The 21,184-nt window shown below is 37.4% G+C and overlaps 1 protein-coding gene across 1 annotated transcript in view; it reads right to left on the bottom strand.

Annotated features, from left to right (window-relative positions):
• ZNF654 (zinc finger protein 654) overlaps positions 1–21,184 on the bottom strand; it is a 57,908-nt gene that overhangs the window by 13,292 nt on the left and 23,432 nt on the right. Inside the window, exons 3-6 of the mRNA XM_045001912.1 lie at positions 15,245–15,326; positions 12,944–13,079; positions 4,722–4,924; positions 3,033–3,172 (exon numbers count right to left, since the gene is read on the bottom strand). Of these exons, the coding sequence (XP_044857847.1) occupies positions 3,033–3,172; positions 4,722–4,924; positions 12,944–13,079; positions 15,245–15,326 (561 nt within the window). The remainder of the gene's footprint in view (positions 1–3,032; positions 3,173–4,721; positions 4,925–12,943; positions 13,080–15,244; positions 15,327–21,184) is intronic.

The following is a 21,184-nucleotide window of genomic DNA, read 5'->3' as shown; positions in this document are numbered from 1 at the left end:
CATATAAAATGATGGGGTCTAGATCAGCTGTTACCACTCAAGAAAGATCTTGGAGTCATTGTGGATAGTTCTCTGAAAACATCCACTCAGTGTGCAACAGCAGTCAAAAAAGCAAACAAAATGTTGGGAATAATTAAGAAAGGGGATAGATAAGACAGAAAATATCATATTGCCTCTGTATAAATCCCATGGTACACCCACATCTTGAATACTGCATGCAGATGTGGTTGCCCCAACTCAAAAAAGATGTATTGGAATTGGAAAAGGTTCAGAAAAGGGCAACAAAAACTATTAGGGATATAGAACAGCTGTCGTATAAAGAGATTAATAAGACTGGGACTTCTCAGCTTGGAAAAGAGACAATGGGGGGGGGGGGGGGAGAATATGATAGAGGTCTATAAAATCATGTCTAGTGTGGAGAAAGTGAATAAGAAAGTGTTATTTACTCCTTCTCATAACACAAGAACTAGGGACCATGAAATGAAATTAATAGGCAGCAGGTTTAGAAACAAAAAAAATATTTTTTTCACACAGTACACAATCAACCTGGGGAACTCCTTGCCAGAGGATGTGGTGAATACCAAACTATCACAGGGTTAAAAACAGAACTAGATAAATTTATGGAGAATAAGTCCATCAATGGCTATTAGCCAGGATGGGCAGGGATGGTTTCCGTAGTCTCTGTTTGTCAAAGCTGGGAATGGACAACAGGGATGGATCACTGATGATGACCTGTACTGTTCATTCCCTCTGGGGCACCTGGCATTGGCCACTGTCAGAAGACAGAATACTGGGCTAGATGGACCTTTGGTCTGACCCAGTAGGGCTGGTTTTATGTTCTTGGGCTCTGAAGGTCCTTAGTCCTCTAGTGTGTCAAGGACTGCCCTCTCCTCCAAAACATTTATGTGCAGTTGTTCCTTCAGAGACCAAGTGCAACTCTGTGTAAAACACCTATATGTGGATGTTATTTCAGGCAGGATGCATCTCCATTAACTACAATTTGGATCAGCAGACTTTGTTCCTTCTTAACTGCAGATTAGACTGATGGCAGCCTAGAGACGGAGTGGCTCAGAGGCCATCCTTCTCTGGTAGGGTATGTGAGTGAGTGGTTCACATTAAGAGATCTCAGGATAGACCAAGCTTGCTTCAGGTGGAGGTGTGCCAGAAATACTGACAATATATTTGGCCATCAGCCCAACACCAGTATTATCCTTGCTGATACTTGTTGCCCCTGGCAAATCCTCTCTGCTAGATCCATAGTGCCCTGGATCCTGACTGGAGGCAAAATGGTTTTTTCTTACACATGACGCAGCTGAGGCATTCCAGTGGCCTCAGGAAAAAAAGCTGAGACCTGGGGTACTTTATCTTGAACTTTATGGTCTCCAGCCCTCTAACAATGGCACTGTGATTCTCAGATGTCTTCATAAATGTTGCCCGTGATGACTTAACCTTTTGAGGTCTGAAGAGTTATTCTGCAGTGTGTGCAGCTGAGACAGCTAAGCATTTTATAAACAGCACAGTAATTATTCCAGTTGTGGACATAATTATTTTCCCCAGAACCTTTAGAAATTTCAGAAGCTTTTGCTGCTTCTGCTTAAGGACATCAAAGCACCAGAAAATGGTAAAAGTGTTGCAATTCTGAAGACAAGTGATAAAGCATGAAGCTCATTTACTGGAATTTCACAACTCTGACCCTGAACGCAGAAGTGAATGTGAGGATGACGAGATCTTTGGTTATAGTTTTCACAATGGACCCAAAGATCAATTGTGCAAAACATTTAAAAAACTTAAGGTAAAGGAAACACATGGTTAAAAACAGGCCTGAAACCCAAAGTGTAGACAAAAATTATTCATTTGCAATCATGAATTGTTGGTAAAATCTGCATTTGTATCTCTGTATGAATGCCAAAAAATAATTTCAGGTTCAGAATTCAACTTTTTTGCTTCATCATAAAAAGTAACCCTTTTAAATATGAGATATAATACAAACTTTAGCCAGAAAAAAAATAAAGATTAGACAATCTTTGTGAATTTCTCTTTAAAAGGCAAAACCTTCTGTCTTTCATCTCCCTTGATAAACCAGGCAAATACTGGGTTCTGAGGATCCTGGAAGACTTATTTTCCATTTTTCAATCTGATTTTACACCCTCTCTTGATCAGTCACAAAGCAGATCAGTAGGATTCAGCAAAACCAACTGAATCTTCTTGCTTCACCAACATGTTAGACACAGATAAACTAAGTGTACTTTTTAATAAAAGGCTGTCAAATTTTACCTGGTTTAAGAAATTTCAAAAGTAAAACAGATTATTCTCTGGTAGACACCTTTCAGACCTCAGAGGATGGAGCAATACTTGTTCTGATGTATTCTAGAGAATACATGTTATCAAAAAAATCTTAAACTCTATCTTTTCCTCTGAATGCATGGAGATTTATTTTAATTATGTGCATCTTATCTAAATGGATACATTTAACTTTGTGATTCTGCAGGGTCTTTGGATTTGTAACACAATAGCCTAAGGGAATAAATTAAATTGGAATTAACAAAAAAGTATTCTCAAACAGCAGATTTTCAGAGAAGATTACAGATCCTCTATTAGATATTAAAGCATACATCCATGGGATGCTGTAGGTAAATTACAATAATGTCAGTGTGGCTATTTAAAGAGCTGGATAGCAAAATACTTGTGGTGCCAGAAATTTTTAAAGTAGGTTATATTTACTGATATTGACCGCAGTGTAACTCTCTAGTTTAGACACTCACCCTTCTGCTGCTACTTTGAAGCTATCATCAAGTATAATGAATGTAGCATGCCCTCACTACAATGAAAACGATTAGGGCTACAGAACAGCCACCTCCCATGTACAGCTACATAGACAGGCTAGATATGCATAACATGCATACTGGAAAAGTCAGAACAGTTACAACTGCAGTTTTAAAGTTTAGCCGCATCTTAAAGTTAACACACTTCACTTCTATCTTGGCAATAAGCATTTATCTTCTAAGCTCCTTCACCAGAAAGAAAGTATTTACCAGATACAATACATGTCCCCATTTTGGAGCTGTGGGACCAGGAACGATTCACACAGCTGTAAGGCTAAGGTAGTCTTCCCTTCTTTTTCAGTGTTGCAGATGATCTCAATTCCACTCTTGCAATCAGTCCTCAATAAGTGCTATGCAATTAAAATAAGATCAGTTTAGATAAGTTTGCTAATATGGGGGGAAAAAGTTGATCACACCTTGCTATGCTAAAGTAGTCGTTGATATTTCCAAGAATTGCTACTGACAGGGATTCTTTGGCAAAGGTTTTGTGTTTTTCTGCAGATAATCATCTAAGACAAGTTGTCTTATGCCCAAATAAATTTGTTAGTCTCTAAGGTGCCACAAGGACTCCTTGTTGTTTTTGCTAATACAGCCTAAGATGGCTACCCTCTGAAACCTAAGACAAGTTTACCTGTTAGATGTTATCAGATATTTAGGGTAAAGTTTTCAATGGGATTTAGGGGTTAGTACAGGGGTCGGCAACCTTTCAGAAGTGGTGTGCCAAGTCTTCATTTATACACTCTAAAGTAAGGCTTCGCGTGCCAGTAATACATTTTAATGTTTTTTAGAAGGTCTCTCTATAAGTCTATATATTATATAACCCAACTACTGTTATATGTAAAGTAAACAAGGTTTTCAAAATGTTTCAGAAGCTTTATTTAAAATTAAATTAAAATGCAGATCTTATCAGTTTAGTGTGATCCTCGCCCTTGCTTTTCCTTGCTGAGTTTTCCAATGTCGGCTCCTGCCAGCTGGGGTCTCAGCCCACTGCCAGCCTGTGGTTCCTTCACCCAGGCCAGCAGAGGGCACTGAATGGGACCGGCAGTGGGAACCTGGCTGGCAGGAGCAGGTAGCGGAAACTGCAAAGCGGCGGCAGACTGAGCGGCTCGGCCTGCCGCTGCTCTGGGGTTTTGACCGCCGCCTCCTGCCAGCTGGGGTCTCAGCCTGCTGCCAGCCTGGGGTTCCTTCCCCCAGGCCAGCAGTGGGCGCTGAGGGGGACCGGTGGTGGGACCCTGGCTGACAGGAGCTCAGCCCGCCGCCACATGCCATCAAAAATCGGCTCGCATGCCACCTTTGGCACATGTGCCGTAGGTTGCCGACCCCTGGGTTAGTACATATAAAACCTATTCTTTCTAGGTATTGTGTTGCACATATCCTGGAAGCCCACTTGAAAGTTTTATCTTGATTTTGACAAATTAGCACAAAATACACTCATTTGTAACACGTACTATCAATATTAAAAGGAGAAACTATGTAGTGCCATTTCACATACCAGCACAAACAAAAAGAAAACACTTTTTTAGAAATTTAAGAAATTTGACAAGGCAGAAAGAATTAAACTGAAAGTAATCTAAAATTAACCTCTTCTGCTATAGCCCCGTTGTTTTAAAACAACTATTTGACTTTGTTACAAAATGCCTCTGAATCTGTTATTTAGAGAATATCTGGGGAAAATTGTGTCTTCAGGTAAATGTAAACGACCAATGAAGTCACTAGGAGTTGTATGTTCAGACTTTAGCCCTCAGAAAATAAATTCAAATGAATACCAATCAGGTCACCTGCTGTTCTGACATTTGGCTGTAGTACGAATAAGAAGTTTCATATGTTTCTCTTGATGACTATACAGGAAAAGAGTATAATATATTGCTAGAGGCATAAAAATGTACACTGACACAGTACCTCCTGGAATAGCTGATCTTCTACTGGAGACATATAAAGACAGGTGAAAAAAGCTTGATGGAAATACAAATCTTTACTGATTTCTGGATGATTTATGCAAGATTTGATAAAAGCCATTGCCTCTGGGATGCGTTCGCAGGCAATAAGGTATCTGGCACGTAGTTCAAAGAATAGTGGATTTTCAGAGCTTAAATATTTGTTAACTGTATGGAAAAGAAAAATTTAGACGTAATTAGAATCTCAAGTCCCCATAAAAATATCTAAATTACACACTCATTATTTATAGGACCTTATCTACAAGTTGCATCATCAACTATCTGCAAATGAAGCCAACCATATATTTAAATACCATATTCAGGGATCTAGCTTTCAGTTTGGAGTGAGAGGAATTACTACGCTGACAAGATTAGTGGTCTTACTCCTTTAGAATCCTGTCTCCAAGAGTGACCAGTACCAGCTGCTTCAGAGGAATGTGTAGTAAACCTTACAGTAGGCAATTATGGGATAACTTGCACTCAAACTTTCTCCCTCACCCCCAATAGTTAGAGTGTGGCTCATTCCTGAAGCATGAGGATATATCTCCCTTCCAAAACACTCTTTAAAATGTCTAACAATCCTGGATTGTCTTGCTATCCATAAAAAAGGGGAAAGTGGGAATGGGAGAAGATAATCAAATAAAATGTAGCTTCAGTTCACATACCGTATGTTTTAGTTTTTAATACAATTGTATTTTACCTGCTTAGACAGATGGAAAACTATAGCTTCTGACAAATATTTTTAAGATTCTGATTTACACTGAGTTCTTTTTAGTAAATAAGTCAGGGCCTGAAAACATTTTGAAGCTGAAATTCTTAACTATTACAGAGAATTAAATTTAAGTAAAAGGTAGAAACTTCCAGAACTGTTCAAGCTGTTATCCCTGCAAATACATTCCATAAAAATAAAGTAAAACCAGGGCATTAGTGCTGTATTAAATGACTATCTACAATGTTATGCTGTGGACACCAGATTTAATGAGTCACATAGCAATTCCAAAGCTTAGATCAGTGGTTCTCAACCAGCCATCTGGGGACCCCTGGGGGGCCATGAGCAGGTTTCAGAGGGTCTGCCAGGGTTCATCAGGATGAGTATTAGACTTGCTGGTGACCAGGGCAGAAAGCTGAGGTCCCACTGCATGGGGCTGAAGCCTGGGGCCCTGAGCCCCGCCCTTGGGGGCTGAAGCAGAAGCCTGAGCAACTTAGTTTCATGGTGTCCCCTGTGGCATGGGGCCCCGAGCAATTGCCCTGCTTGCTATCCCCTAATGCCGGCCCTGGCTTTTATATGCAGGAACCAGTTATTGTGGCACAGGTGAGCTGTGGAGTTTTTATAGCATGTTTTGAGGCCTCAGAAAGAAAAAAGGTTGAGAACCTCCAATTTAGATCATCCCAACTCTACTGTCAAAATGCATTTCTATTTGAAATTATAGGATAACCTCAGACTTTAGTCAATATATAGTTCTCATATTAATATCTCCACAAGCCACAATTAAGTCTAATTCCCTCACATATCATTTAAAAGACAAATGGTGATTAGATATAGAGTTTATTTCATCACTTCACTGTATCAACCCAACCTGTCCTTGTAATTAGGATTAAGTTAATCTCAGCCTTGAAGGTGCACTAAGTAACAAAGAGTATGTTACGGTTTACTTTCAACAAGGACAATTGGACTAGACTACTACTTATGTGCAACACAACCAAGTGAAAGTTGCAGTAGAAACCTTAGAACATATTTCTAAAGATACTTAGGAGCCTAAAAATGCAAAAAGGCACTTTGTAGACATTTAAAAGCACCTAATTACCTTTAAAAATCTGGCCCCTTGACTGCGTACTAAATTTTCAATCTGAAGATTGAACTCATGCTAGATTTTACATTTAATTTCTTAAACTTGAAATGGAAAAAACTTAAATGTGTTCATAAAAAATAGAAAAAACTAAAACACGTGCAAAATAGCAGATTTTAGATTTAAGTTTACATGAACATATTCTCTTTAAACTTGAACAGTTTAAGTCTCATTCCAGACTACAAAATCTCAGTGTGATGCTTCTAGTTTGAGGCGCACATGTTACATCCTGTCTGTTGTGTATGTTGTGAGTACTCTGGGGCAGAGACTGTTACATGTCTTGGACAATGAGGCTGATTTTTAGAGGGATTCTTAGGTGCTATCAAAACACAGAGAAATAATAGGTTTATCATAATAGTGAAGTAAATTACTTAAGCGTACATAGTTGTATGACAATCTTATGTAATGCAAATAGACTAATTCTACCTCAACCTTCCAAAAATATAATAAAAATTCTAAGGTACCTGTGTGAGAAAGTTATGAGCAAGTGAAAAAGGAGTGGGAAGGATTTAAATGGAAGGCAGAATTCAAGCATGAACTACAGCAGTTATTGCAGACTACCACCAGAACCAAAATCACTGATATTTCCAATTAAATTAAAAACACATGATGGGATTAGTTGTGTAATGCTATATCTGTATTAAAGGTAACCCAATCCTCAACCACTTATTTTACATGCAAAAAAAGTCCCTGACAAGCTATGAGATTTGATATTTAACTCCTACCTCTACTCATGTCAAAAGACTGTGAGCATAATGATTTGTGGTACATCATCCATTTTCACTGAGTAATGAATGGAAAGTCTGCAGTACTATTTCAGCTTATTTATAGAGTTCTCTTTTTCAGATGATATAGCTATGGGTCACCATGCTCCAGCATCCAAAGGTGAGTGTTCAATTTCACAGCAGGAACCCCTGACTACTGACTCTCACCTACATGGGTACTGACCACAGCCATTCACAAGTCACTTCTCAGACTTTTAGGTGCTTTTTGGCTGATTAACCCCACCTGTTTTCCTTTCCTCCCCTCTCTAGCATAGAGAGCCCTACCTTCCCAGGCAAGAATATACATGCTGCTGATCTAAGCCCCAAAGCAACAGACAAATCCTAATTACAGGTACAGCATTTGAACAAGTGTTAATTTAAGAAAGGTGAAAGAAAAATAAAATAAATCATCTATTCTTGTCCAGACAAGGACTATACAGAATCTTGCTTGAATTTACTGGATGTTCTGATTATAAAGGTTAAAGGTTGGTAGCAGAAAGCTTTTATGTCAGAGAGTCTCTACCCCTTCTAATTTTAACTTCTCCTGCAATTCATGGCAGGCTGCTTTGGAGACTCGAGGGTCTGCCTAAAAGGTCCATGTATCTGTCTCCAGGAAAGCACTTTTGCAATAGTAAAGCCTAGATCTTTTTCTAAAGATTGCCCTCCTGCATGGCCATCCGGAAATATCGCTGAAATAACCATTGCTTATCCTAGCCTATTCCTCCATCTACCAATTGGGGGATCCAACACAGCATAATAGGATTTATTCACACAGTACACACTGTCCAACTGATTTTCATAGATGTAATACTTAATGATAAATCCTAAATCCATAGATAGATGGACAACAGACAGGCAAGATGGATAAAAATCCATTATTTAAAAAAACAGGGATTTTTTAAAATTTAAATTGTTGGGGGGTTTTTCAATTTAAATACAGGTGTTTTTTAAAAATAAACCTACTTAAAGTTATGACAGCCTATAGAAAGATTTAAACTTACTATAATCTACTAACATCATTAAATACAAAAATACTATTAAGCAGTAAGTTTGCTGCTAAGTTGTTTTTTTAAACTGTATATTTAGGAAGTTTTAACCAGTTTACAAATCCTTGTCAAGTACATATCAGAAACAAAATAATCATTACAAGACTTCACTTTTGTTTACAGAGACATACAGGAATATAGTCATCGGATCTTTCTACTTAACAGGGCATTACCATATTACAGAGTAAGTATCATTATAATACCTATTATTAAATTGAGTGAAATCTTTACACACACATTTAACAGACCAGGTAAGTCTATCAAATGTTAAGATCCAAAAAAACTGGATTGGTGTGCTGGGTGGTTGTTGTTTTTTTTTTGGACGGTGAATGCAATCTGAGTACTGACGAAAAGGTAACCAAATATCTAAGTATCTATCGGTCTTTGCTTATTTTACTAGGTACATAATTGGTGTGAATTTTTCCATAACCACAACCTCCTATTTTTTGAACCATTCTGCAATGGTTGAGCTATTTTTCTCTCTCCTAGGAGAGGCTACCCGCAACTGAGCAGCTACTAGCAAATGAGAGATTAATTCTTCATGTCCTTGTGAGAGACCATTTCCACTAGGAAGCCCCAGGAGCATTATCAAAGGATCATTTGGCAATAAATATCCAAGAAGTTGTGATATTTAGTTACCAACTGTATCCCAACACTCTCAAGTGACAGGACATGGTCCATCATATATGCATAAAATCTCCATTTTCACAATTTCTCCAACATTTATTCCAGTTCATTTAGTATATTTATATTTTTTAACCTGGCTGGTGTGAAGTAGCACTGAAACAGTATCTTAAATAAATTTTCTTTTATTGTGCTGCAGACTGAGGTTGCAGGTCCTCTTTTTCAGATCAAACCCCATTCCTTTGGCGTGATTTGTCTATCCACATCATTTTCAAAACATGTCATATAGGGACACTTTTCTTTTAGGAAATCTGTCTGCACAGATTGATATAAATTAGTTAAATTTTTTTTGTTTCCTAATTGACTAGATGCCTTTGCTTCTATTGAAGTTAGCTTTCTATATAAAACAGTTTTTCTGGAAAGCTGATAAACTGTGTCTGACTTGAAAGTACTGGTATCAAGGAAGAGCAGGCCAATCAAAGATACCTTTAATCTCTTAAAATAGAAAAAAGTTTCTTTACTGAATAGCTAGCCCACCGTGTTTATTCCACGGCTCACCCAATCTTTGAAGCTCCCTGGTTTGCAATTTGAGTTAAGATCTGGATTATTTGCAATTGGTGTCATTGATGAGGAAAAAGAACTGATCTTATCTCTAGTTCTATCCCAAACCCACAGAGTAGCCTTTGCTAAAAGATGTGTATAAATTTCTGGCAGATCTGATTCTTTATTAATCCATAATAGCCCAGCAATGCTTACACTACCACAATTTTCTTGTTCAATACAGACCCAGTGTTTTGCTGGGCTAGAGCACCCCCAATCCACTACTGCTTTGAGCTGGCTGGCTTGATAGTACCATAGAATAGTACCATAGAATATTCCACTCTGTTTAATGGGACTGTACAAAGAATCCGCTCTCGTTCTCTCTCTTTTCTGATTCCATATAAATTCTAACAACATCCTCTGCATTCTTGCTAGGGATTTGTCTAGGATAATTACAGAAAGATTTTGAAATAAAGATATCCTTGGCAGAATATTCATTGTCACTGTTGCTATTCTTCACAACCAAGTAATTGCATACTTCTTCAGCAAATGAACAGAGATCTGGAGTGCTGGGGTAGTGTTTGACATTTAAATCATACAGCTCTTCTAGGTTGTTTAAAGACTTGAATTCCTAGGTCTCTTATAGAATATGTTGCCCATTTGTAACCAAATGTTTTCTGGAGGAGAAACTTTTCAGAGTTTGGCAAATTTTTAGCTAGCACTTCAGATCTGGCATTATTTTCTTGAAATCCAGACACTTTCCCAAAGTCCCCAAATTTCTTTATAAGCTAATTTTAGGAAAATATTACATCACTTGCATATACTGTTATTTTCTGATGTGTTCCTACAACTTTCATTCCTGAGATGGATCCATTGTTTGTTATTCTCTGTATAAAAGGCTCCACAGCTAATGCAAAAAGTAAAGGAGACAATGGACATCCCTGCCTAGTCCCTCTAATTCAAGAAGAATTCAACTAGTTCAGTTTGATGACTGGTTCATTCAAAATTAAAAAAGCAACTGGGAGTTGAAGAAAATGCAGGGAAGCTTGTTTTCCTCTTCCAATCTATGAATAAAAACTAGGTGTTGGTGAGATCTATGGGTTCTAAAATCTTGAAGGATATGATGACCAGAAACAAATCAGTTCATTAACTAGAGATAATACTGCCTTTGATTTAAATGCAAATCATGTTTGATCAACTTTGAAACTTTTTTATGAAACTTTTATTAAATAAAGATATTAGAATTACAGTGCTGTTTTTGTGCATTTTTAAAGTGAATTTGAATTCCAATGCTTAATATAAATCACAAGAAAAAAATTAATCTAGTAAATAAGAAATGCATGATTTGCCATTTTGTAACAAGAAAAATGCAAAAATTAAGAATCTGAATAAAAGTAAGGTAAGCTATTTAAATTGCTTAACTAAAGGTGTATAGATAAAGTGTCCTCCTGGTTAGCAAAAAGAAGCACCACATTTAGTGTAAAGGCTATATTTAGTTGCAAACATGTTTTAATGGTTACCAAATAATGAAAAATCAACCTCTCTTTAGGAAAATAAGTACAAACACAAAACATGATTAAAATTGCTTATTTAAATCAAGGTCTCCTGCTTGCTGATTTAACTCATGATTTAAAACAAACCACCCTGATCAAAAGTGCCCACTGTGGGAGCAGTTTGGTAATGTTTTAGAAATATAAATATAGCCTAAATGTATTATTTTTACAGTACTGATTCAAAAATCCTCCTATGCTCACTGAAAGCTCCTTCCAGAAGATTTGGGCTTTAGAGGCAGCCAAATTTAAGTAGCAATAAAATATTTTTTCTTTTTTAAAACAAGGAGATATTTGCCTAAAAGGAAATAGAAAACAGCGCAAGAATGTGCTGCCATCTCAGAGATAGATGGGTGAAAGAAAGCCAGTAGAAAATATAGGAGCTAAAATACTTAGCAACGGGAAGGAAGGGAGATCCAGCCTGCAGTGATCTTAGGTAAAATGATCATCTAAAGGCTACCGCTAATTTTATTCTGGGAGAGAAATAACCAGGTAGAAGGAAAGCATGCTGGGGAAAGCTTCTACATAATGACAAACCAGGCAAATCAGAAAATAGATAGCTCTTAGGGAAAGGACTGACTTTTGGGGGGGGGGGGGGGAAGGGAGAGGCCAAGAATTTGGATCAAGCCACCTGAAATGTCAAAACTGAAGCAGAATGCGCTATGTATCTGAGCTCTCTCCATCTCTCTCAGAACATCCTGTTGATATTATAAAAAGCTCAGATCCTTTTGGACTTCTATCACTTCCATTGCTTCTATTACTTCCATTACCACTAGATCATTACAACCAGAAATTCTGGTGGAACTTGCAGCATGATACAAAAAACTCTCCAATGACATTTCCACCCCACCCATCATTCTGCTTTCATACAAATTTACCTATAATGAAAGGTACACTATTGACACCTTTGAAGACCCAAGTCCTTTTGTCCACAGAGGAGGTACAGCAGTCAAAGCTTCCCCACATTATCTTACTAAATTCCCATCCACTTTGTTCTGGAACAACCATCTACGCTTATGGGGGGCAACTCAGTTTCCATTGCTTTTCAGTCTTTACCCTCTGAATTAATGCTACCATAAAAGGTGACAATTATAATGTACACACTGACTGAACCAGTCTGTCTCAAGAAAGATACTCTGGTGACATGTAAAAATTGGAAAACTAGTGAAAGATAGTCACGTCCTTTAGTCAATATCAAATTGAGCCACTTTTGAACTAATAAGCAAGAGGTAAAAAGGTGCCATAGACCACTGCTAGTAGACCACATACACTAGGAGGTTAGTAAAGACATTTATTTAATAAAATGTAATGTAGCTCATAAGGCTGGTGGTGAAAACCTTTCACCAATCACCTCCAACCTCAAAATCAGTTTTATTTTCTTGTATGAAGCTATGAGTACTTCAACTACCTTAATGGCTTGTCTTGATAGAAATTTAATGAAGAGCTTTTGCCCCTCCTCCCAAACTACTGAGCTGACAGGTAAATTACCTGGCTCTAACAATATTATAAGTGATACTTCAATTAAAAAATAAATAAAAAACCACCACAGCCTCAGGGTCTCTCACATCAACATACATCAGGGAAACTAGCTCATTATTCCCCCAGGATGAGCAAACAGTGAACAAGTTTTTCAAATTAGTACCTATTATATAGGACACCATGTATAGTAAATTATATCAAAAATACAACTTGAGTACCATTGACACCACACTTTCTCTGTCAGTACTGCCCAATATGCAAAAGTATTAAATAAAATAATACTTAAACATGCATGTTTTAAAGTCTTTTAAAAATGAATGTGTGTTAAATCAAGTACCTAACTCCTGAGATACAGGCTTTGCTTTAAGAACTGCTTGTAATACTGGATCTTCCCATGGCCCTCCATCTCTGATAATTCGAGTCACTAATTCCAGGTTCACATTTCCGTATCTGCTTAGGAGGTTCTGGCATTCCTAGGAGTAAAAAAGTGCATTAGATTTAAAACTGTCAAGAGGTCTGACAGACCAGTTTTAGTCATTTAATAGCTAAAAAGTCAAACTTCATAAGAAGGGTTTAAAAGTTACCCTACAAGTTAAATATGTATTATAAAATATTGTAAACAAGTTTCAAGAAATATATATTTTGAGTTAAAAGTATGAAATCAAATACATATTGACTGAAGCTATATATTCAGCCTTAAAAAGGTACCCATCTAGCTTTTCAGTAATCTAAAGGTTATACATAAACCTTGGTAAACATCCTAACAATGCCGTCAACTAAGCCTGACAAGTTTGTGCCATTTCCCAAACATTTGGGGAGCTGTCTTCTAGTCCCCAATTAAGAGATATTTAAGTGAAACACATACTAAGGCAGCCCCTTCAGCTTGCATAAATCAGCATTGATTTACAACAAGTGAGGTTTGGTCCAGTCATGCAGTCTACATTCTGCTGAGTTAATTTTAATGGCAGAAGTGAATAAACGCAGTACAAAAAAGAAGTTACCCTGGAATTATGTGGTGATTATGGAATGTCCTAAAGCAGATACGTTTTTTAAATCCTATAACTCTTATATCAAGCCAAGTTTACTTACCTCCAAATGTTTACTTATAGTAATCTGATAGCAGCAGCCACAATTATCGTGCAGCCCAAGTTATTCTTTCTTTAAATTTACTGGTATAAAGTAGCCTTTGCCACCAGCATCAATTAATAGCTTACCACCACACCTGGTATCAGTCTTCCGCAAAAAAAAAAAACAAGATACTAAAAGGAATGCAAGACGGTATCTGAATTTCTTTTCAGATCATTCTATTCAAGAGGATTTATCTATCATTAGATTTTATTGCACACTGAAGTGTCTTTGGGACAATCCATATATTTCATGCAAGCTACAGAACAGCTTCCAGGCATTTACAATTCACTGCTTTAACTTTCATTTCTGCTGTAGGTTATTTTAGCTACTACATTCTTCAATTCATTCCTAAGTTTGTCTATTATGTCTGGGTGAGTTGTGTTTGACGGTCAAGGAACTGAAACGGATTTATTTTCATCAAGACAATTTGTATGTAGGTGTTCGGTTGAAAAGCAAATCTTACAAGTTTCCTCATTAAAAAGACCATTTTGACCATTAATGCACTATTGATTTAAAAGAAAACAATACTAATGTGTGTCAAAATGCAAAATGACAAATGTGAGGCAAATAGTTTAAGTAAATCAAAATAAAAAAGGACAAAACCAAAAAAAGCTAAAATAAAAACAAAATTTAAGGATAAAGAAAAAATATGGGCCTTTTTATCAGTTTCCTCTTACATCCCCGGTCTACGTTATAAATTCTTTATGGCAAAGATCTGTCTCAACTTGAATCTGACATAGCAACCATTCCTTTGGGTACCCTAAATATTAAAAAACAGTCCCACAAAACTTAAGCAAAACCACAACATGCTTCATTCTTTAAGTGTCTAAACCAGCTCTCTTCCCACACCCAATTCTGCAGCATGTGCCTAGGTAACTCATGTCAGATGGTTAATGAGAACATTACTGTACAATTGTAAAGCAGTTACTAGATGTTAGCATCCTCTAATGCCCAACACATAAGGCAAGTGTGAACACAGCCTAGCCCTAAGCAATTAAAGACAACAGATTTGCTTTTTCAGTACATTGTCTAAAACTGTGGATGAGGAAACTGTAGATTTAAATCATAACCTGGAACACTTGATTACTTGAATGACACTGAACTCTGGTCAGATATTTTAAGGAAAGCTGTCAGAAATTAACTTGGTGATGGGATCTTTATTTGAATTTTTTTTCCGTCTCTTAAAGCAAATTCACAAAATAGAATCTTAATAATCTGTTCATCATTACAAAACAAGGATTGTGCTCTAGTTTTATTTAGGCTTTTGATATGAATAGTAGTAGCAATGGCAAGTGTACTAAAAGATTTTTCCTCTGATAGAATTACAGAGACGGGAAGTGTAAATACAATGGCTCACTATCTTTCTTCACTCTACTGAAGTGTTCTACCAATGCTTGTATCCTCCAAAACACTCATGAAAGCATGACTTTCTACAAACAGGCTGATCTTCAAAACCCAAAAATTGTATTTTACAAAAACAAACATAGAAGCAAGCAGCAACTGGTATTACCTGGATTGAACCTAGAATATCTTTTAAAGGATCTTCATAGAATTCATCTTTTCCAAAGAACAGCAGCAATTCAAAAAAACTCCTACAAACAAGTAATGACAAGTCAAAAACCAAACCAAACAAAAGCAAATCATTTCAGCTGTCTTCAGAGCTAGGGGTCCTGAAATTATTTGGTATTTAGGCAGTCAAACTACAAAAACTATTACAAACTGTATTACATATCACAGCAGTTAAAATACAGAGTAGTGTTTTCCAAAGCATTTACCATTTGTTTGACTCTGACCCAATTTATACCAACAGTAAGAGTTAGGCAAAAAATGCTCAACATTGAAAATCCCACCCACAATGTATGAAAGCTATCCTCAGTTCTGCACCAGTTAACTCAATATTTTTGGCTGTAAATGAGAAACTCGGGGCTGGCCCACCCCTAAAAACTCAAACTACTGTGTAACTCCTAGGATTGTAAAAATCAGAGGGATCATGTAAATGAAACCAAATTAGAGATTTTTACTTCAAGTGTTAACTTAAACAGCTGCTGAAGGCAAGAACATAGATTGAAGAGTTGATACTTCCTCAACTTTTGGATCTGAAAACTCCCAATATGATTACGATCTCAGTCCCCTCGTTTTGCTAGAGAACACAGGAATGGACCTATCTGATATTTCTCAACACAAACAGAAAAAAGCTTTGGGGACAGAAAATGCTTTTGACTTCCTTTATATATCAAAATGATGCTACAAATTAAAACAGAACTGTGCACATCACCTTTAACTTAGTTTCTGCTCACTCTAGGCATGTGACATGGAGATGGAAATTGAACAGAATGAGGTGAAATTGTCTCCCTTCCAGATGCATAATGTACCATTGTAACAAAAACATGGCAATACAATTGCGTAATTTATTTTTGAAACTCAAAGCCACAACACTCAGGAAAAGATTCACAAATTTCTTATTTTCAGATTTTTGAATCTCATTAACAGCAGCTGCTAGATGGGATTAATTTTAATTGCACTGCACAAAAATTTAAGCCCTGAGTTATCACTAGTCACTGTTAAGTCTCCATGCAATACTCTGAAGCTGTATTTCTATAAGCCTGGGTATTCGAGTGTTAGAAAATTTAGCAATTTGAATTTTCACAAATGCTAGAATATACTTCCATGATGCATAATACTTTGCACAGGACTTGGGTGATAGAGACTAAACCCCTAACATGTTACTTTCTATTAAATGTCAACGTCACAAGTAATTTACCTTCTCACCCACAAGTTTTCCATTCCTTATTTTGTCTCGTCATTACATTCTTATTGATTGTCAAGGTCATGTGTGATTGAAACTGTTGTACCAGAAAAATGACTAAACAGTTGATAATTTGTTTTGTATTGTCTATGGAAAACTTTTTAAGGTGGTTTTCAAGAATGATGAAGTGTTGTGTTCACAACCCAATGAGACTTAATTTAGCTTCTGTGTGACAAAACTCAAACTGGCCTACAAAATTGGTAGGTCTTAATTCTGACCTATTTTCACTGCTCCTCCCCTATCCCTCTCTCTGAAAAGATTTGATTTAAAATTTCTTTTTTTACTCTGCAGTTTTTCTTGCAAAGATACTGTGTTCTACTCACAGCTCAAACCTTGACAACTCCTGCAGCAAGTCACTAGCTAGAAGTATTCCACTTGCCACTATGTGAGAAGAGAAGGAGAGCAGTGAAGTATCCACTGACAAAGCTTCCACACACTGCAAAATGCAGACTAACTTCCCTCCTGAGAAGTACTGCTAAGCACTGCTGACACTCTACTCTACCGATTTTAGCTTCCCACGCTACTTGAGCGGATTTCTGTAGGGGTCCACTACATCTAGTTCTAAAGAAGAGTCACTAAATTTTTTTTCAGTACCTTAAAGATAAAAATAAAGTACAGAAATTTACCTTCTTAACTGCTAATAGTATTCTGCTATTTGATAAGGCAACAACAGGACTAAAAATCACCCTCAGTGTTAGAAATCTTGAAAAAACTAACAGAAATATCAAAGGTGGTTATGAAAAATTAATGCACCAATGAAGTCCTCAGCAAAATAGACAGAGGACAAACGTATTTGGTTTACTATTTATTCAATGCTCCACCAAAGTACATTCACCAGCAAAAAAAAAAAGCACAATTGTTCATTTTGGGGGGGAGGGTGAGTATTAACTTTTGATAGACATGCCTGGTCTGTTAAATGTGTGATCAGAAATTTCACTCCATTTAATATAATCATTAGAAACACGTTATGGGTATTGTAAGGATTCTCACTCTATAACGTGTTAAACCCTGTTAAACAGAGAGATCCGATGACTATATTACCCTACAGTGTCTCTCAAAACAAAAGCTTACTATTGTAATGATTATTTTGTTTCTGATATTTATATAGCAAGGATCTGTTAACCTGTTAAAACTTCCTAAACAAACAGTAAAAGAAAAAAATAAAGGCTTCCAAAATCAGGTTACTAGTATGAGTAACTTTGTAGCAAAAGGGCTGAGGACCCGAGTCATCAATTTTTGCTGATTTTAAGATGTGAAGAAAGTTAAATTTCTAGCCTTTGGGGTTCCAAAAGTAACTTTGCAAATACAGGTTTCAGAGTAGCAGCCGTGTTAGTCTGTATCCGCAAAAAGAACAGGAGTACTTGTGGCACCTTAAAGACTAACAAATTTATTTTAGCATGAGCTTTCGTGAGCTAAAGCTCACTTCTTCGGATGCATAGAATGGAACACACAGACAGGGGATATTTATACATACAGAGAACATGAAAAGGTGGAATGTACCAATCATGTGCCAGCAATGCCCCTCTGCCATGTACATTGGCCAAACCGGACAGTCTCTACGCAAAAGAATAAATGGACACAAATCTGACATCAGGAATCATAACATTCAAAAACCAGTGGGAGAACACTTCAACCTCTCTAACCACTCAGTGACAGACTTGAAGGTGGCAATTTTGCAACAAAAAAACTTCAAAAACAGACTCCAAAGAGAAACTGCTGAACTTGAATTAATATGCAAACTAGATACTATTAACTGTGGCCTAAACAAAGACTGGGAATGGTTGGGTCATTACACCAATTGAATCTATTTCCCTATGTTAAGTTCTCCTCACACCTTCTATGGGCCATCTTAATTATCACTTCAAAAAGTTTTTTTTCCTCCTGCTAACGATAGCTCATCTCAATTGATTAGACTCTGCCTGTTGGTATGCATACTTCCACCTTTTCATGTTCTCTGTATGTATAAATATCCCGTCTGTGTGTTCCATTCTATGCATCCGAAGAAGTGAGCTGCAGCTCACGAAAGCTCATGCTAAAATAAATTTGTTAGTCTTTAAGGTGCCACAAGTACTCCTGTTCTTTTTGCAAATACAGAACACCATTGCTATAATGAACCCACTGGGATCCATGCCATTTGTTCATTATAGCCAGGGGTTCGTTATAGCAAAAGAGCCCCACCGCCCTGAGGGGTGGTACAGCTGATAGCTCCTCCAGTGCTGCCATAGTCATGGGGCTGGAAGAGGGATTCAGGGACCAGGTTTATTATAGCTGAAGGTTCGTTATTAGGAAGGACGTTATAGCAAGGGTGTAATGTATGAATCCAAAGTAAAATATATGCAAAATTGTCTTCCAAATCTGCAGACTGTTCCTATGCCTCTGTTACTATCCTCACCTTAAAGCCAGGTCTACACTGCAGACCCATATCAGTATAACTACATTGCTCAGGGATGAGAAAAATCTGCACCCCTGAGTGATGTAGTTATACCAACCTAACTCTCCCATGTAGACAGCACTACGCCAACGAGAGAGCTTGTCCTGTTGACATAGCTACTGCCACTCTGGAAGATGGGCTCACTACACCAACAGGAGAAGCCATCCCGTCGACATAGAAGCATCTTCTTTTAAGTGCTACAGCGGTGCAGCTGTGCCAATGCAGCATTTTAAGTGTAAACCTGTCCAAGATTCTGATCCGTTTCACTCTACTATTCACAACCCTTTGGGAGTCAGAGGAACTGCCAAGAATCATGCCCATATTACATGCAGGTTCTGATTAGGAAAGTTATGAGCAGTTCTAGAGTCAGATAGCTGAATTATTTATTCACAGAAGATGCAAATTCAGAGTAGTTTGGGAAAGGGAATAAAGTAATGAAGGCACTAAGTGTAACAGCCGCAAAGCTCTGGAGCACGGACAGAGTAGCCAAGGTCCTTCTTCCCACAGCCAGATAGTTTTACGTACCCAAGACCAGACAAAGCTCCATTTCCGTTAGAGAAGCTAGTAAGAATGGAGCTTGAAGTTTATCAGACTGATATCAACCATGGATTGTCATGAAATATTAAGGCCCAAACAGGGCTTCTGTGTAAATCCCAGCATCCTTTGCAGCTGCTGGAGGTAACAGGGGAATGATCTTAGAACTTACTGGTGGAGATAACTTATCCGTGTCTTTAACACTTTGCCTGGAACATTTATTCCTCCAACTGTAGGTATCAGATAAACTTTAAGTAGTGAAAGACAGAGTTTCAGATACTATAAAACAGCTTAAAAGTTTTGGTCAACTTAACAGTTCATAAGTTACCTAGAAAATAACCAATTAAAATTCACTTTCTATATTCAGTTTCCAAAGATCTCCTAAAGTAAAATCAAATTGTTTTACTCTAGCTTCAACACTAAACTGATCGGAAGGAATTAAGGTATGTACAAATGTCAGGAAGATCTAAGGTGAACAGTAAAGGCATATCTACACTACAGGCAGCACAGCTGCACTGCTGTAGTGTAGACACTTCTATATTAACGAATGTGGTCTTTCCATCAGTGTAGGTAATCTACCTCACCAAGCGGCAACAGCTAGGTTGATTAAATAATTCTTCAGTCGGCTTAAGTCATTTCTACGCTGGAGGCTAGGTCAGCTGAGGAGTTTGTGAAGGCTAGGACTAGAACAGGGTTTAAAAGAGAACTAGATAAATTAATGGAGGTTAAGTCCATTAATGGCTATTAGCCAGGATGCGTAAGGAATGCTGTCCCTAGACTCTGTTTGTCAGAGGGTGGAGATGGATAGCAGGAGAGATATCACTCGATCATTACCTATTATTCACTCCCTCTGGGCACTTGGCACTGGCCACTGTCAGCAGACAGGATACTGGGCTCGATGGACCTTTGGTCTGACTTAGTATGGCCATTCTTATGTTCTTAGCTTAACTACAGTGCTCGGGGTATGAATTTTTCACACCCTTGAGTAACACAGCTAGGTTGATCTACATTTTAAACATAGACCAGGCCAACGAACATTTCTCTAAAAGTCATGTTCTTTATAAAGGGAAGAACATTATCTACAATAATAGGCTTTGTTTGGAAGTAATTAAGAGTTGGGCTACTTCTACATTAAGATGCACCTAATTCTTCTCTATCCAATGATGAATCAAAAAATTACTCTGAATTTGTCAAAAAAATTGAGATATTCTACATCAGAGTCTCTTTTTAAAATGGCATGGTCAATTTTTGCACCTTCCTTCATATTCAAAGCTGTAACGGTTCTTTTGCACAATGGCCCTTTAATCTCAATCCTAAAGGAAATTTTAATCAATTTTGCCAATTGAAACAACAAATCCTTTCTGCTAACCACAAATTCTCATTGCCAATCTGAAGTGAGATCAGTAAGTTTAAGTAACACATTTTACTTGCAGCAGAAGCCATGCGTCATGTGATTGTTTGGAAAACTACCAGCCTCGGGAACTCTCACACTGCTTGGGAAAGACTACAGTAACTCTAATTATGTGTTTTTATTTGGTTTCTGATCGAATTTGGGATCATCTGCAAATACCTTCATTCTAGTTTTTATTAAAACTGAATTGTAGATCTAAAGTTCATATTTCTTCACCTTCAATATGTGCTGCGCGCTTAAATCAGCAGGCTCAGATGGCCATTCAAAA

Source organism: Mauremys mutica, chromosome 1 (genome assembly GCF_020497125.1).
Source record: "Mauremys mutica isolate MM-2020 ecotype Southern chromosome 1, ASM2049712v1, whole genome shotgun sequence".
Taxonomy (NCBI): domain Eukaryota; kingdom Metazoa; phylum Chordata; order Testudines; family Geoemydidae; genus Mauremys; species Mauremys mutica.
Note: the sequence above shows the minus strand (reverse complement) of the source record. Positions and strands in the feature narration are given on the sequence as shown.